Below are 17,180 nucleotides of genomic sequence, written 5' to 3' on the forward strand. Positions count from 1 at the left end.
TCAATGGCAGGCCTCAGAAAACTGACAACATATAAAAAAGCAGGCTATGCTTTTCCCTATAAAGGCAGGCATGCATCTGATGCAGGAAGCTTCGATGGTGAGCTGCGTGTTTACAAATCATATTCTCCTTTTACCACAAGCCCTGGCCTCAATCAATATTTTGGTTTAGCAGAGCCCACTCTATAGCAGTTAATCAGTGTCATACCCTGTTTTCCCATGTTCCTCTGTCAATCTGAAGGTGGTCAACATCAGGTACCTGGGACCCCAAGGAGAGATGTGCATTTTGCTGTAAGTCCACCTGGCCATAATGAAGTGGTGATGGTAACTGTGGCCTTTAAAGTGCAGGGAGGTTCAACAGCTTGGGGGGATGCTTACATGGCAAAGAAAAGCTGAAGAATTTAATATTTGTAGCCATTTACTGCTTCATATATTACAAAGCAGAAGAGATTATGTCTTAATTACGCACCCTTCATTCTAAAAGGCTGTGTTCATCTGTGGTGGCCACTAGCACTTAAATCTATGGAAAACATGTGTCCCACGGTGGAGGTTAATAATGCGCTGGTGATTTTTCCAGGAGCTGAGAAGTTTTCTGTAATCATGGACAATTGCTACATTGGCTTAAAAAGAGTGGCAAGCTGAATCACTGGACCATAAACAGATTGTGGGGAATGTCTGGGTTGGTCTTGACTTTCTCATGGTGCTGAGGGAGAGAGTACACCAGGGATTTGGTCCCAGAGGTGGAAGGGGGAGGGTGGGTAGAGGAGCTGGGGTCCCTGCAGGGCTGTGGCCAGAGTGCAGGGCTCTCCCACAGGCCTTAACTTTTTCCCCCTCAGAGGAAATGCAGCAGACGTTTAAATATTTCCAAACCAAACAAGACACCCTGAAGGATTCTCCTCCTGTGGCCCCATCATCTGCTTCAGGCCGGATCTGAAAATATCAAACGACGCAGTGACAGAGGCAGCTCAGCTAGGAAAAGGACTGGCAGGAAGACAGGACAACAAAGGATGCCGCTGCCCCTTGCTGAGCATCTGCCCTGAGATTCAGGGGCTGCTTTTAAAAACTACAGAGGCAAGAACATGGGGTGGTCTTCCAGCTATAGTCCAAGGAGGGTTGTGATCTCCAACCCTTCCTCCATGGTCCAGAATAAAAGCCAGAGTGGCCTTGAGGGTTTCTATTGCTATCATTTTTTTTATCTACAGGGCACACTTGCTCTCAGGTTTTTAATGCCTGTATCTCAGAGAGCCTCTTTGTACCCTAATTTGTTCTAAAAACAACAACAAAAAAGCCTCTTTATACTCTCTTTGCTCTCTTCTGCCTTTATAGTTCAGTCGGATCTAATATTTCACCTGGGCTTCGATGATAAAAGAAATAGAAGTCCTACTAGAACCAAACCCTCCGTTCCTCTCTGCAGTCACTTCTCTTTCCATGAGAACGGAGCCTGCTTGGAAACTCTGAAAAGTCTCATCTAATGTCGGTACTGAATTTGGGGAAGAAAAATGAAAGTTGTAACTTCAGCCTTGTTCTGCATGTAATTGTTAATAGAATTGTGGTTTCTCTCTTTCTTTTGTAATCTTGTTTTCCAAATTAAAATTCCTCAGCAACTCAACCTTCGCCTGATCTGAGAAACGGACTCCACAAAATCAGCCAGGAGCCTGGCTTCAGAGTCAGATGGACCTTCGTTCAGGAAAACTGCAGTCCTTGCAAGCACTGGGCCCCTCCCTCTCCAAGGGGCCTGGCAGAACTTGTCTCCTCTGGGCCTGTGGGGACATTTCAATTCACTGGAGGAAATGTTGGTGGCAATGACCCTGTGGAATAGAGTTCAAATCCTTTATAAGGGAGTCCAGGCCAGACTCATCCTAGACATAGGGGCAAGTTCTATGCTTCTCTGAAGCACTTTTTCAGACCAAGACATGCCTCTCAACTCCCTTCCCACCAGGCCTGGGAGTCCTGCTTTTTTTCTCTCTGGGCAGAACAATTTATATTCTGTGTGGGAAGTGGGCCTGAAGGTAGATCAGAGCCTGCTCAGTGTGGGATCCCAGAGAACCACCCCACCACCTATGGTTTGAGGTCATTGGCTGTTTCAGTGTGGTCTGTTCTCACCAGGGAACTTAGGAGAAAGAGTGAGGGTCTTGGAGGCCCTGCTGTCTTTGCCTGGCTTTGTCTGGGCCTATCCTTTCATATGGGGTTGTCTACTATGGTGTGGGCTGTACCTTGGGTAATTTATAAGCTTCCTGGGCAAAAGCACTGACACATGCCTTATGTACCTCATTAATTGCCAGGGTGGATGTTGTGGATGCCTGGCACACTGGGCATGCCTACCCTTCAGCAAAGCCTCCCCCACTTCAGGTGCCACCCTATCTTTTCCTGACCACCCAATGAAGGTGTTTGGAATCCAATGGATTCAGGTTGGGTTTTCAGCCCTCTCAGTTATTAGCTGTATAGAAAACGTATTTAGCAATATGAACCTCTTAGAAATAGAAATAGAAAAGACTATTTGAAGGACTGACAGATCTTACATACAGGTTAGAAAAGAGCCTGACACATTGGGAACTCAACAGAGAGCTGCTTCTCAATGCTCATAATACTATGCAAATCATGGTCAAAAGAAAAAGTCTTTTCCCTGGTCTTCTTTCTCTTTGGGAAGTTGGTCCTGGATGTAGGGCCATGTCTGCTGCAGTGTCAGAGACTACATGACCTCCCACAGGGGACTGTGAAACAGCACCTCAGAGGCTTTTCCCAAAAGAATGTAGGCTGGCTGGGGCTGGGGCTCACCTACATACCAGCTCTAGAGTGTTTTTTAGCTAGAGGAAACAATATCTAGTTTCTAGGCCACTCAATGTTCAAGGGGATAGATGACGAAAAAAGGCTGTGCTCCAATGGCCCAGCTTTTGTCAGCGTTCTTCAGAAAGCTCGCTTCACCTTGGACTGCTGAGAAGACCTGGTTTGAGGACCATAAGAAATCAAGTACATTTCTGTTCATCAGTGAGCTTGGTTTATAATTGTTATGAATTAAATTGTGTTCTTTTGAAAAAGACATGTTAGAGTCCTAACTCCTTATATAAAGAAAGTGTCTTTACAGAGGAAACCAAGTAAAGTGAGCTCATTAGTGTGGGTCCTAATCCACTAGGACTGGTGTCCTTATACAAAGGGGAAATTTGGACACAGAGACAGACATAGACAGAGAGACAGAAGGAGGATGACATCAAGATACTGAGAAGACAGCCATCTACAAGCCAAGGAGAGAGGCTTTGGAAGAAACCAATCATATTAACAAGCTGATTTTGGACTTCTGGCTTCTGGGATCATCAGAAAATAAATTTCTATTGTTCAAACTGCCTAATTTAAGGTACTTTGTTATAGTAGCCCTTGCAAACTAATACAATAGCCTCATAACTTTCCTGTGCCTCAATTCCTCCATCTACATACACTGATAACAGCAACTGATTTCCTGTCTCTATTTAGGACTTAGTTGGGCCTCAATTTATATATGAGATCAGGCCATACCATGCTTCTATGCTTACAGAAAACTGAGGAACTATACCTTGACTTCCTATTTTATATCAGGAATTAACTGCTTTGCAGCTCCTTTAATCAATATTTAAGGTTGGTGTCAGTATTTCAATTGCCTAATTTAGGAATCTGAGACATAGCTAAGTTGAGTAGTGCAGTTGAGTGGCAGGGCTATGATTCCAATGAACCCAGCTCTGCCTGCCTCTGAAATCCCTACTCTTCATATCCCACTCTGCTCAGTGAACCAGGGTGTGCTGTTTGGAAGGGATTCGTGGGGTTAAGGGTAGAGAAGGTGATCTGAAGACATCTGTGGAATACTTCTTTAATGTATGTACATCCCTTCTTCAGGAGCTATTTCTAGGGCATGATAAGGGACAGGGTTTCAACCCTATGGCCTAGAGGAGACTGTTTATGAACTTTCATCGTCTGTCCATGCCACTAGTGAAAATCGAAGCTAGTGCATCATTTTTCGTGTGTTCTTTGGTCAGATATTTGTTGACTGATTCACTTCTAAATTGAGGACTTTCTGCTGGTCACCTGTCTGATTCCTCTCAAGACTTTGGACCTGCATGTAAAGAAGATATCATCAAAAAGGAAGATGGATCTCTCTTTACTACCAGATCTATTTCTATAACTACAAGGGGCACCCAGTGTGTTCAAAGGCTGACAGAAGCAGAGCCTAGTGGAATCTTGTCATTCTGAGGAGCACCCTGGGTATCCTCCAAGCACCATATTGGGTGGGTAACAGAATGGCTGGTCATGGGTGGTATTCAAAGCTCCCAGGCCCTCTACCAGGCACTTGGGCTGTGATCCACTGCTGTATGTATAAATGCTCTATCAGGTACCCACTGGGCCTCCCAAGTAGGAGCATGTTAGCTGATTTGTTATCTCTGGAACTTTATTCAGACACCAACTACTGGCCTGGTTACCTCGCACTTCAATCCAGTAAAGCTATTCTTTTCTAATAGAAGTCTTTTCTTTCTTCTTGAAAAATAGCAGCTAGCACAGATCATCCTGTGGTTCAGCCACTTACCCTACATGATGTACTGATGTTTCTGTCTGTTCAGTGCTGGGATGGATGGATTAAGGGGAGCCAGAATGACATGAGATCATGTAGATGGGCCCTGCACACAAATGGCACCCTCAAACAAGGAGATACACACTGGCTGCCTCATAAATTCACTCCCAGGAGCTTTCCCTGGGCCTTGCCTCCATCTTCTCCATGATAAAATGTGAGGGGACAATAATGGCTTCACAGGCCATGGGAAGAATCCCATGGGGGAAGTGCTTAAGACTGGGAGTGGGAAGGTACTGAATAAAGTGCAATTGACAGTGGCTGGAGCCCATAATGAGTGTGTGGGGGAGTAAACTTTCTCTGTAGATGAGGACTCAATTTTGGGGAGTGGAAGATGAACCAGCAACACCAATGATTGCCAGCAGGGAGAGAGGAAGGAGATCTTCCTTTCCACACACACTGGGGTCCAGACTCAGTCAAATTCAAAGCAGTCTGTGATTCTGGAGGTACTCCACTAATTCTGGAAGGTTACATTAGTGCTGTCTGGAGAATGGAGTCCCTGCCTGGCTACAGCCCGGACCCCATGGGCCACTTTTTATCTGTGACACAGCAGATCCCAGCCTAGAAGGGTAGGATGGGATCCTTCCTCAGGGAACACTGTTAAGGGCGCCAGCCTCCTCAGACCTCCTCTCCTCTCCTACATACTCATACCAAGAGAACTAGTGATTTGGCCCTGGGATCCATACCTCCCCTAGGAATTGGAGAGCTGAATATTTATCAGTTGGATTGCTCTGGACTCAGGGCTCTCTGAACTCCAAAAACACTTCTAGGACTCTTATTTTTTCTCAAATGATCTTAACGACTATGTACTATGGCCCTCCCTGGCCCAATGTCTACATCTGTAGTGTTTTTTCTTGCTCAGATAGTGTTTCATAGAGGCAAATTTGATAAAATGTATTTCCGTTTGGATAAAATATATTAAAATATATTTCCATTCTAAATAAGTTGGTGCCTGTTTTGAATTAATCACCATGAAGCACAATAATTAGGTATATATGAATCAACAGAAGAGTTTTTCTTTCAGGATGGAGGTACTAATTCTATTTAATACAGTACATTGGCATATACTATGGGACTGAAGATTTCTTCCAAAAATCTGACTTCCACTTTCTAAAATGTTAAGTCAAGATTATTTTCCCTAAATTTTCTAGAAGCTGGTGCAGCAGTTCAGAAAATTTGAGCATGCACAACTAGAGAATTCTCTTACTTCCCCAGAATTCAAGAAGGAGCCAAGTAAAACAGAAGTACATGAGCTTTTCAGCCAATGCCTGGCATTGGAGACTTGAAAAGATAACTGTGGCCTCAGAGGAAGGAGTAGAGCTTCAAAGGCTGCTTTGCTAACTTTGAGACAGAAACTTTTGAGATATTTTTCAGATTCCTCTTCTCCAGATTGCTCTCTTCTTTCTCTTTCTCTCTCTCTTTTTCCCTCCCTTCTTCCTCTTTTCTTCCTCTCTTTCTCTCTCTTCTTCTATCCCTCCCTCCCTTTATTCCCATTTCCTCTCTCCCTGCCCCCTTCTCCCTTTTCTCCTCACTATTCTTCTCTCCTATCTCCTCCCCTCCATCACTTCATCCCTCACCCTCTCTTTCCCTCTCTCTCTTCCCCTCCACTCTCTCCCTCTTTCTGTATCTTGCCTTCTGTCTCTCTTCTCTCTGCCACTGCCCCCTCCACCATGGTTCTGCCTGACCTATTTGTATCTAGGGATCATTATTTGTGTATACTGAGATTGCAGCTCAATTTCTTTGCTTTTTCTTTATTCTACACTCAAAAGATTGTATAACAAATAAAGAAATTTCTTTCCCACTAGCTGCAGTCACTGCCCTCTTCACAGAATACCGACATCTTTGGTGTCAGCACCTAGACTTATTTGTTCTACTGAGGCAGGCAGACTTTAGTGATTCTCCCTGACTTTTCTTTGCTAGAATAAAACAAGAGGCCTCACTGCTTTGAATTAAAAATGGTGAGGCTCTGTTTTCTGGTACAGAGTTCAAAATCAGGTTTTGCATTTCTCCAGGGACCAGTTATCAACCACAGATATATTTGGGTGGACAAACTATTTTTCAAAAACTTTTTTAGATCATTGCCTAAGTAATTAATTGTTAGCTTTAACACCATCCATCTGCACCTGTAAATATCTAATTTAAACTGATTTTCTAGACCTGTTGTTTTCAAAGTGTGGTCCCTGGACCAACATCAGCATCACCTGGGAACTTATTAGGACCACTAACTCTGAGCTCAGCCCCAGATGGACTGAATTGAAAATAAGGATGGGATCAGGAGCTTGTGTTTAGCAAGCCCTCGGAGTGATTCTGATGCACACTTAAGTCTGAGAACCCCTGCTTTGGAGTGAAGATCACCTTGGTGCCTGTGTCTGCAAATGTTACATGCTACATTCTTATATATGATGTTGGGGGAAACGTGTGAAATAAATCAATATCAGAAAACATGGGTCCAACCCCTGATAGCCACGACTTAGTACAGATATGTAAATAGGATCAGCATCCCCACATCACAGAGCTATGGAAAAAGCACCACAAAATGGTCATTAAAAAAAAAGTTCTGCATCTTGAAACACCAGTAAATCACTGTGTGCGGAGGTAGGGGTGAGGGGAACTATGTGTCTCTTCTCACCACTAGGGGGCGCTCTGGCCTTTCCAATTCGGTCACTCAGAGACCCAGAGTTTTTTGTCTTTGAGGTCCTGTCATTCTCTGTATAAACAAGTTACGTTCAAGTGTTTAGGATATAAATTACGACCATGCTGGCAGCCTCGGAAGGAATGTAAACACAGCACTGTGGTCGGAGCAAACTCTGAAACTGACTTCATAATTTATAGCAGGCCCCCGAGTAGCTAAGTATAAAAGAAAGAAAAAGTCCCATTTAACTGCAAATATGATAATGGAGACACGTACACAAAAAAATTTTGGGAAATACAGAAAGGAAGTATAAGGATTAGGAAGATGGTTAAGACTTCTTAAGACAAGATTTTTTTTTTTTTTTTTTTTTTTTTTTACTAAGGAGACTGTCTTTGGACTGAAATTCACTTGGAACACAAAAATTTGTGTGAGAGATATCTATTGAGTGGTATTAAGTGCCTTGTGATGGATTGGGAGTAAGACCTTTTAGAGAATGAGGAACAAAGGTGAGTTGCAAAAGCAAAAACGAAACAAAACAAGAAACCAGCCCTGATTTGAGGAAAACCGAAGCATGATTGCAGGTTGAGAACTGCTGCTCCTGCTCAAATCTAAGGTTTCCATTGTTGCCCATTAGTTTGCAGGGCTGGTCAGACACGGGTGGTCTGGGTAAGAAAAAAGTCCTCCTGCCTAGTGGGTCTATATTCTCCTTTCGTCACCCAGAGCTTTGCCAGCCTTTGCCTGCAGCATTCATGATTGGGAAACCTTTAGAGGCCGAGCAAGAAAGGAAAAAGGGCTGTGAGGGAATCCCTGAGGGAATATATCAAATCCTTTGTGAAAAGTAAGGAGGGAGTACAAGGTACAAAGGAGAGAAGTGTCAGGGTTGGCGGTGCCGAAGCTAATCAGGGTCTGCCAGGCTCTATGAATTGGAGCATAAGGACAGAGAATAGAGAGACAGAACATATTGTGAGGGCCAGGTTCTTTACTCTCCAAGTCAAAGAAACCAGCATGCTGGCAACTGTCCACCGCTGCTCCTGCAGCCTTCCCCTTCTGGGCTCTTTAGGGTCTGACCACAACCTGTAACAAAATGCAATCAGCACCAATAACAAACCTGTGATTACAAAGGGGAAGCAGGTAGTGCTTTTTGGGCACCTAACCCTCCCTGGCTGCTCAGCCCCGCCCATCACTCTGTGCTGGTAGAGAAAAGGAAAGCACAAAAAGCAAAACTCTCCTTGGGCACAGGAAAGAGAACAAAAGGGGCACAAAACTTCATTTTTTCAAATTAAACTTTTGCCTTTCATGATCTTACCTGGTTTTCTTTTAAGCTCCTTTTGCCTTCTGGTTTTTGTTTAGCTAGAAAGAGCTGGAGTGAAGGAAAAAGAAATAACTGAAAACGTTCCTTCTCTTTCTCAATCCCGAGAAGACCCACAATCAGAACCTGGCTTTTGCTACTCAAGGCACAGACCCCACACTACGTCAATTATACAACTTGGGGAAAAAAAGTGCAGAGTTGCATTGCTGGCTAGTGGAGAGAACCTGGTGATCTCAGGATGCCGCAGAGGAAACGGGTCTCTAAGATGACTATTTGTTATATATATTTTATTGAAAAAAATTTTACATCAAAATTGTTTGGCAGACTGTAAAAGTATACATAAGTGCAAATATATCCTCCTTTTAAAATACAAGCAAAGTGTGAGTATACATGAGATCATAAAAATATCTTTAAAATACGGTGGTAGAAAACAACCTTATAAAGAACGTTGTATTGTCACAATTCGGAAAACCACATTCTTAAACTAGACACATTGTTTCTAAATACTTTCTTAATAATGTTCTTTGGCACCTGTATCCAAACTTAGTGTTTGGTGAAACAGAACTCTCTCCTTAGCTAGGCAACAAGATGAGGCTTTCTTGACATTTTGTGTTTTAGCACTGCCTTTTTGAAAAGCACACAAATTTTCATAGACGAAGAAAAACACACACACACACACACACACACACACACATCTTGTCTGCGTTTTTCAGACCCTGATTACTGAAGGCAATGAAGATCCCAGAGTTACATGTTTATGTTTTTCGTGTGGTAACTTTTTACCACCTTTGTTAAGAAGCTGAATTCTCAATTACTCTCTCCCTCATTGGAGCCTGCACTAGACAAGTGTCAGTGAACAATGCTGGCCTGGAGATTCTAAGTGACTGGTGTGCTACTTACTGCTATTGGGGTGCACATTATGTAAGTCCACTTCAGTTCATTTGGCCCCCCACAAGGAAAGACCAGCCTTCCTCCCTCCATTCACATGACACAGGGCTTAATATCCTGACAGACGCTCTGATGGTGGTGGTGGTGATAATATGGCCCACTAGCAGAGGGATGGAAAGAAGAAATGCCGTTAAAGTTGAGGACGAAATCTTTTCTGTCACACACTGGGGCAGAGTGATGCTGATATCGAGGCAGTCCCACTAAAAGAAGAAAATAAAAAATTCCTTTCAGAAACAAATTTCTCCAGCTGAGCCTGAGGCAAGACATTTAAAAAAATTTAATTTAGCTTGTGTCTTATTTTAACTCAGGGTAAGAAAGGGGTTGGTTGGTCTATTGCTGTAAAACTGGTAGAACAAAGCGAGCTCTAGAAGTTTGTCAAAGTTTCAAACTACAGGTCATAGCACAACTCTGGGATCTTTAATGTTTTGTTTTGATGTACCCACAAACACAGAGCACCGTTCCCTCTTTAAACCGCGTTCTTATGTGCCTGAATTCCCCTATTACTCCTGGAGGCTAGGACAAGAGATTCAATCATAGAAGGAGCACGGACACCGGGAAAACTTGACACAGGCACTAGGTCCAGATCCCTGAGCACAGGGCCCTTTCCAGAGCCCACGCCCACCTCCCCAGAAACACCATTGTCGCACTCACCACTTGTTCCCCAACTAACTGGCCGGGTCGGAGTATCAGACCACAGCAGGAATATTTCCTGTGTCAACTGTGGGGGGAGGGAGGGACAGAAAACAATCCCAGCGCTAGAGAAAGGGCCGGGAGAAATAGTGCGGTCTTCGTAGGTCCTGGACGACTTAACGTTTCCTCTAGAGAAGCCAGGACTATAGGAATCAGAAAAAGCCCTTCGAAAAGACCTCAGCTGCAGACCCTTCTGCACATCGAGGTGTCTGGCAGCAAAGGGAGCTTTTCAGACAGCCCCGAGGGCGGAGAAGGCCCGCACCCCTCTCCTCGGAGCCGGGGGCTATTGGGCGCCGACCTGCTGCTGCCTTTTGCTTTTGGTTTCTCTGCACCAGCGAGCCCTGTGGCGCAATTGGCCCGCGTGTCTGGCGCACCCTGAGACCTGCTTTTATCCAAGACCGTGCCTTTCTCCTTGCCGGGATGAGTTAGGCCTGTTCGCCTGAGTCTTTCTAGTTATCAGTTCGGTGGGGGACCATAAGCTGCACGTTGGTGCCAGGCCTGATCCCGTTTTTGAGTGCGTGAAAACCATACCTGTCAGCCAGCGCACGAGTACCCTGCTCGCATCGCCTCGGCCTGGCCGCATCCCAGCGCTTACCGAGAGACCAGGATGCTAAGTAACCTATGAATGGGCCTACGTTTATTGCCCGATAACACCTATTGGCGCCCAAAATGCGCTGCACTGCTCTCATAAAGCACCAACTCGTCCACGTGGCTCTGTACACAGATGCGCTTCCCAGCACGTTTACAGTACGTCTCGGTGCCAGCTCCGGGATCCTCATATAGAGGGCCCAGGCAGGACACCAAGTGAGCGCTCACATCTCCGCGCAAGGCCGCCGTCAGCGCTTTGATGTGACCAGAAGGACGATAAAAGCCCTAGCTCCTTCTTGAAAGGCTCCTGGGTCTTAACGAAGGGCACAGGGCCTCCCTGAACACGCAGACCTTGGGTGTCCTGTCCCGAGTGGGAGGGCACAGCCGACATGGGTGTGCTGTATGTGTTTGTGAGTGCGCGCGCGTGCGCTGGGGGGGGGGGGCTGCTACTCGGCCCACAGCCTCACCCCTGCTTTGTCTTGGAGCTCCTCGTTAGGCCCTCGGCTCTCAGTAGGCCGTGGCCTGGTGGACAATACACTCCGAACGAGGTCCTACTGGGCGCCGTGCACCCTGCCCGCCTGAGAGATGACAACAAGGGGTGGGGATAATACTCGAGAGGTACGTGAGCCAGAGGACCAGGGAAGAAGGCACAGAGCGTCAGGATGAGACTTCTGCCGAGCCACGGACTCCTCAGCGTTCCCAGGCTCAGCCCAGAGGTCATGCAAGGCTCCCGGGCATAGGCCCATAGGCCGCTGGGGAGGCCAGCCTGTTGGGCTAGGCAGATTTCGTCTGTTCAAGACAGTAGTGTCTTGATCTCCGCATTTCTGGGGCTTGTGCGTGACTCCGGTGAGTGTGAGGTGGGGAGAGGGCGACCACACAGAAGGATCAGAAGTCTCTTTCTTGTTTTTTTTTTGTGTGTGTTTGTTTTAATTTTTAGGGCACTGCTTCACCACGGCTGTGAAGCCTCAAAGTCTGGGTTCAAGTTGAGTAGGGCCTGCAAGGAGAGGGAGAGTGGGGAGGACAGCCTGTAGTGCCCAGAGAGAGCTGTGGGTGGGCAAGTAGGCCAGTGGGCGCTGGCCTGGAGTGGTTGGTGATTGACAGCCTGTCCGCCAGGATTAAAAAAAAAAAAAAATGAGGGAAGGGTCGTCTGTATTGGTTACTTGTAGAAATCCCCATAAAACTGAACAACACTGCTCTCAGTGGGTTCAGTCAGGCTAAAACTCTCTCCAGTGTGGTCCTGCTGAGACTGTCTTTGTTTAGTTAACCTCTGAGACCCGCATTTAAAAGGCCTATTTGGGAAATTTCACTCTCCAGGGAACCACCGTCTTTTGCCCATTCTGGGTTTCCTTTTTCCCTAATGCACATGGATTCATGAACATAAAATGTATGCATCATCCTGCGAATCATTTTCTAATAGAGGGGAAGGAAAGTAAGTGTAAGCTAGAACACCATTTGATGGGAAGACCGCCCTGATTTTAATTGCGGCCTGTGAGTGCCTCAGAGGGGGTTAATATGAGTTTATTTCCACTTTCTTGATAAACCTGGCTAAATATTCAAATTCCCTCCTCCACTGCAACTGACCCCTTTAACAGAAAGGTTTAGCAAGTCGATAAATTTTCATAAGCCATGGCCAACATAATTTACACCAGCAACACAAATGGCATCGGAGGAGCAGGCATTTCTCAAGGAAGCCACAGTGTAGGCCTCAGGCCATGCTGGTCTAAGACAAACTTAAGTGTCATCAAGGTGGGTCACTGTGGAGGGTGACAGGAGACTCAATAGCCTGTGAAATATCTTGAGACTCCACTCTGCTTTCCTTTCTGCCTCTTCCTCATTTCCCTTTCTCTCAACATTTGCTCTCCCTCCCCACCCACGCCCTCAGCTTACAGAATATCTCCCTTTCTGCATCTACAAACTGAATGAAAATACAGCAAAATAAACTTTAAAAGGGACAAAAGGAAGCAGACAGGGCTCTTTGGCCAGGGTCCCCTAAGGCCACATGCCTTCTCTCCAAGCTTAGTCAGGCCTGAGACCTGAGACCCGCAATCCATAGGAACATCCAGAGACCCTAGGCTGGCGATTATGCACCATCATTCTATCGGTGCAAATTCTACAGGCCCGCCTCTGGGCCAAGGGTAGGGTGAGGGCAGTAGGACCCTAGCCCTCTCCCCTCCGTGATTAAGGATCAGCTTCTCCCAGTTGCACTAGGGCGCGGCGACCCGGTGCAAATTGTAGTAGCCACGGAGCCTGGAGGCCTAGAGGCAAAGCCCCCGGCGGGGCGCGCTGTGTTACCTGAGAGGTCCTCGCGGGCGTTCTGGTGCAGGTAGCTCTGCTCCAGCGAGTAGGAGGACATGCTAGAGTGCAGGCTTGCGGATGCCGCCGGGTTGCTGCTTGGCGTCAGGGCCGGCGGCTGCTTGAGGTAAGGCGAAGCGCCGGGAGAGCTCCAAGGCGCCCCGGGGCTCGTGTAAGGCGAGTGGCATTCGATGGCGCTCGCCATGGCAGGGGACGAAGGCACGGGGCTGCTGCTGCTGTCTGGGCCGTAGTCCCCGCTGCCGCCACCGCTCCCGGCCGCACCTACACCCCCAGGCCCGGCGGGCACGGGGCAGCTGGCCATGTAGGTGGAGCCCGGGTTGGGCGACATGTGCGGGACGTGGTGGTGGTGGTGGTGGTGGTGGTGGTGGTGGTGGTGTGGGTGTGCGTGGCTCGGGGTGCCTGCGCCAGCGTCGTAGCCCGCGGGCATCATGTCAAGACCCCCGTAGCCTCCCTGCCCGTGGCAGCCGAGCGGCGCCGACGAGGGCGCCTGGAAGTCGAAACCTTGGGGCAGCAGGGAGGCCCCGAAACCCAGGCCACTCACCACGCGATGGTACATGGGCTTGAGCGCCTGGCACTTCCGCCTGAAGCCGCGCGGCCGGCGGCGGAACGAGCCCTCCTCGAACATGAACTCACTGGCGGGGTCGATGGTCCAGTAGTGACCCTTGCCAGGCCGTCCGAGGCCTTTGGGCAGCTTGATGAAACACTCGTTGAGCGAGAGGTTGTGGCGTACAGAGTTCTTCCAGCCCTGGTAGGCGCCGCGGAAGAAGGGGAAGCGCGCCTGCAGGAACTGGTAGATCTCGCTGAGTGTCAGGCGCTTGCTGGGGGAGCTCTGGATGGCCATGACGATCAGCGCGATGTACGAATAGGGCGGCTTCTCCGGCCGCCGCAGCCCCGAGCTCGCCTTCTTGGCGCCCCCGCTCCCGGCGCCCGCGCCGCCGCCGCTGCCCGCGCTCTTGCAGGCGGCAGAGGATGTGCTGGCGGAGTTAGACGAGGAGGAGGAGGAGGAGGAAGAAGAGGAGGAGGAGACACACGAGGCGGACGACGAGGACGACGAGGTGGTCTCCAGGGCGGCAGCGGCCGACGGCGGGCTCATCAAAGCGGCCTGGAGCGCGCCGGGGGCCGGGCTGCACGCGCGGCGGAGCGCGGCCGGCGGCGGGCGCGGCGGGGGCGGCGGCGGCCCGCCCTCGGTGGTCATCTGGGACCCAGGAGCGAGTCCGGGCCGGCGGGGCGGGCCGGGGGCCGATATCCGAGGCACGCGAATGGGGTCGGCCCAGAAGCCCGGTGAGCACACTAGCTCACCGCCCGGGCTGCAGCCGTGGGCGCTCTGAGCCAGCGCTTCGGCGTCGCCTCCCTCAGCTCCGTTGAGGCTTCTGGCGGCGGCGGCGGCGGGCGGGAGGCAACGCCCCGCGCATCCCTCCCCCGAGCCTCGAGCCCCTGCCTTGCGCAACGGCCTCCTGGGCCGCGAAGCACAAGCGGCCAGGCGCCCGGCAGCTGCGGCCGCGAGCTGGGACCGTGGCCGGGACCTGAGGATGAGCCCGAAGTCTCCCTTCAGGAGCGCTCCTCGCTCTGTCTCTCAGACTTCCTCCCTCCCGCCGCACCCCCTAGTCGCCCTCCCTCCCTCATTCCCTCCCTCCACCCCTGCCCCGCCCTGTCCCCTCCTTGCATGGCCGCCTCGGGGAGGGCATGCTCCTCCTCGGCACTCAACTCCCCCCCTACCCCAACCTGACGGTAGGCTCCCACTCTTATCTCTTTCCTCTCTCTCTCTCTGGGCCCCCTTCGGACTTTTAATCCCTCTCTAGACCTTTTCCCCTACCTAACCTCTTTCAAATGGAAAGCTCACAGACGAACTCACTTTTTGCTAGGATGACCCACCCCACGCCACACCAAGCAAAACTCCACCACCTATGGCTTTATGAAATCTTTCTCTTTTCCCTTTAAAGCCTGTCCCAGAAACCAGACGTCTCCTACGCTCCGTGAACGGTAGCTCTTCCTCCTCCTGCTCCTCAGTTCTCCTCCGTCCTCCTTCTGGCCCATCCTGGGCCGAGTGGTACTGCTGCTGATGACGCTGCTGAGAGCTTCCTTATAGGTACCCGCACTGATACAATCTGTCAACTTCATTCAGACATTGCAGCCCTCAGCACGCCAGGGTGCCAGACTCCCAAAGGTAACATGCCAGCCCTCCCTTTATGACAAGGCCTGCAGGCTCCACAACAATTGTTAGTGGAGGGCAAGAAGCCAGGGTGCCCTAGTGTCCCAGGATTGTGGCCTGGGGCAATCATGGACATTTGCTGAACTTTGAGAAGAGGGGTTTAGATAGAGAAAGCTAAATCAAGTTTTAGAGACTGGAAGTCTGATAGAATAGAAAACATGTTTACATTTGTTTTCACTTCCTTTTCTACTGAGCGAAGTAAGTGGGATAGCTGTATTTATATTCAGTCTTGAAGGAATGTGTTACTGTTACTAGATTTACATCCACAGTCTTACTGATGTCCCCCAACATATTTGTGCCATCTCAGGGCTCCACACTGGAGTTGAGAACGCTCCACCACTCCACTCCAGTATGGCTAATTCCTCTCTGAGTAAGAGTTGGCTGGGAGAGAGGCTGTGCCCTCGGGAGGAATCATTTCCAATGAGACTGGACAATTAGTTATTGGATTGCACGTGCAAGGAAATGTAGCCTGACCAGGAACAGGGTCTGGAAGTAAGAGTAGGAAAGCAGGAGGCCTGGGAGCTGGCGGGGCCACACAAGGGCTGATGGGGGAGGCCCAGCGGGGAGCTGCTGCAGACCATAGGACCAAATGGAAGCAGGGCTGGGCACACCTCTGCATCTACTTTGAAGGACCAAGGTACAAGCACATATGCTGGGGAGCCTGGGAAGATGGTGGAGGAGGGGCAAGAGAAGGGGACATTGTTCAGGGATCTGGTGAAAGGTGGGCAGCAAAGACCCTTGGTTGGAACACAACCAAGGCAGGCCTCTTGGGGCTGGTATTAGCTATCTGTGTCCCTAGAGCTCCTGGGAGACTGCTCCTGGCTGAATGTGCTGGTGGGGCTGTAGAAGCAGAGGAGCAGGAGGGGTGGGAGGAGTAGGCTGGGGGCTGGGCTGGCTCTGGCCCCAGACAGTGACCTGAAGTTGAGTGGAAGCAGGCTTTTTCCATCAAACCCTGCCTGAATACCACACACAGAGACTGAGTGTCAGTTTACTGCCTTGAGCCGGGCTCCTTTTCCCTAAGCTCCGCAGTAATTAGACAAAGAAAACCTAAATTAGTTGAACAGGCGTCGACAGCTTCCTCCAGAGCACCCCTGGTACCTACATGGGAATGTGTCCGAAAATGGCTTGATTGTAGCCAAGAGTCAGCTAAGAAAACATGGCCAAAATGAACTCAGTTTACCGCTCATTTCCAATAGAAAAAAGAAATAAGTCGCTCTTTTCCGGATGGGATGTTTTGATTGAGTTGGGGTAGGGCATTTGCAGTTGTTTCCACTTCTAAGAATTTCCTTCTGAGTGACTGGTGAGTATTTTTTAAAGATGGGTCTCCATTTACTTCATAGTATCTTTCTCCTCTCTTCTTTTTGTAATTTTTCATGGGCTAATTTAAATATTAGTAATTAAATATAATGTGTTCACTAAATCAATGCTTTTAAGTGTCCAAAAATTAATTAAGTAAAATAAGAAGTGGACTCTATTAACATATCCTTCTGTGTGTGTGTGTGTGTGTGCGCGCGTGTGTAAGAAAGAGAGAGAGAGAATTGGCTAAGCTGAGAAGCATAGAAAGAAGGAACAAAATCATTTGTAGGTGGGGTGTTGGGCAATGGATTTCAGGAAAATTCAGCAACTCAATATCACTGTCATTGACTCTGATTTTCTATAGCATGGGAATCTATGTACATTGGATCTCAGGACCTAAAAGGTTTTAGGACCTAGAAACTGAAGAATAAACAGCATCAAAGCATCAACCCTAAAATCCAGGCAGGACTAGCAAAGATACTGTATACCAGTAGTTACCAGTTTAGGGGTCATGAGTCTTTTTGAGCTTATGATGGAAGCTTTGGAGCCTACCTCCAGAAAATAAAGTACAGGTATGGAGAGTGTACCTGCTGCAACCAGGCTTTTTGCC

General features: G+C 48.6%; 1 protein-coding gene across 1 annotated transcript; it reads right to left on the reverse strand.

Annotated features, from left to right (window-relative positions):
* Positions 1-8,851: 8,851 nt before the first annotated feature.
* Positions 8,852-14,260, reverse strand: FOXF2 (forkhead box F2). Its single transcript, XM_016159495.2, has 2 exons — positions 13,045-14,260; positions 8,852-9,674 (listed from the first exon to the last, which is right to left on the reverse strand). Exons 1-2 carry the CDS (start codon positions 14,258-14,260, stop codon positions 9,508-9,510), a joined length of 1,383 nt encoding a protein of 460 aa, XP_016014981.2. The 3' UTR covers positions 8,852-9,507.
* Between the last annotated feature and the right edge of the window lie 2,920 nt (positions 14,261-17,180).

The sequence above is a fragment of the Rousettus aegyptiacus genome, unplaced genomic scaffold (genome assembly GCF_014176215.1).
Source record: "Rousettus aegyptiacus isolate mRouAeg1 unplaced genomic scaffold, mRouAeg1.p scaffold_m13_p_1, whole genome shotgun sequence".
Taxonomy (NCBI): Eukaryota; Metazoa; Chordata; class Mammalia; order Chiroptera; family Pteropodidae; genus Rousettus; species Rousettus aegyptiacus.

Coding starts and splice junctions, on each gene's coding strand:
- FOXF2 (XM_016159495.2), bottom strand. CDS start 14,260: ATGACCACCGAGGGCGGGCCGCCGCCGCCCCCGCCGCGCCCGCCGCCG. Junction 9,675..13,044: donor CGCCCGCGAGGACCTCTCAG/GTAACACAGCGC, acceptor TTCTTCTTTTAG/TGGGACTGCCTCGATATCAG.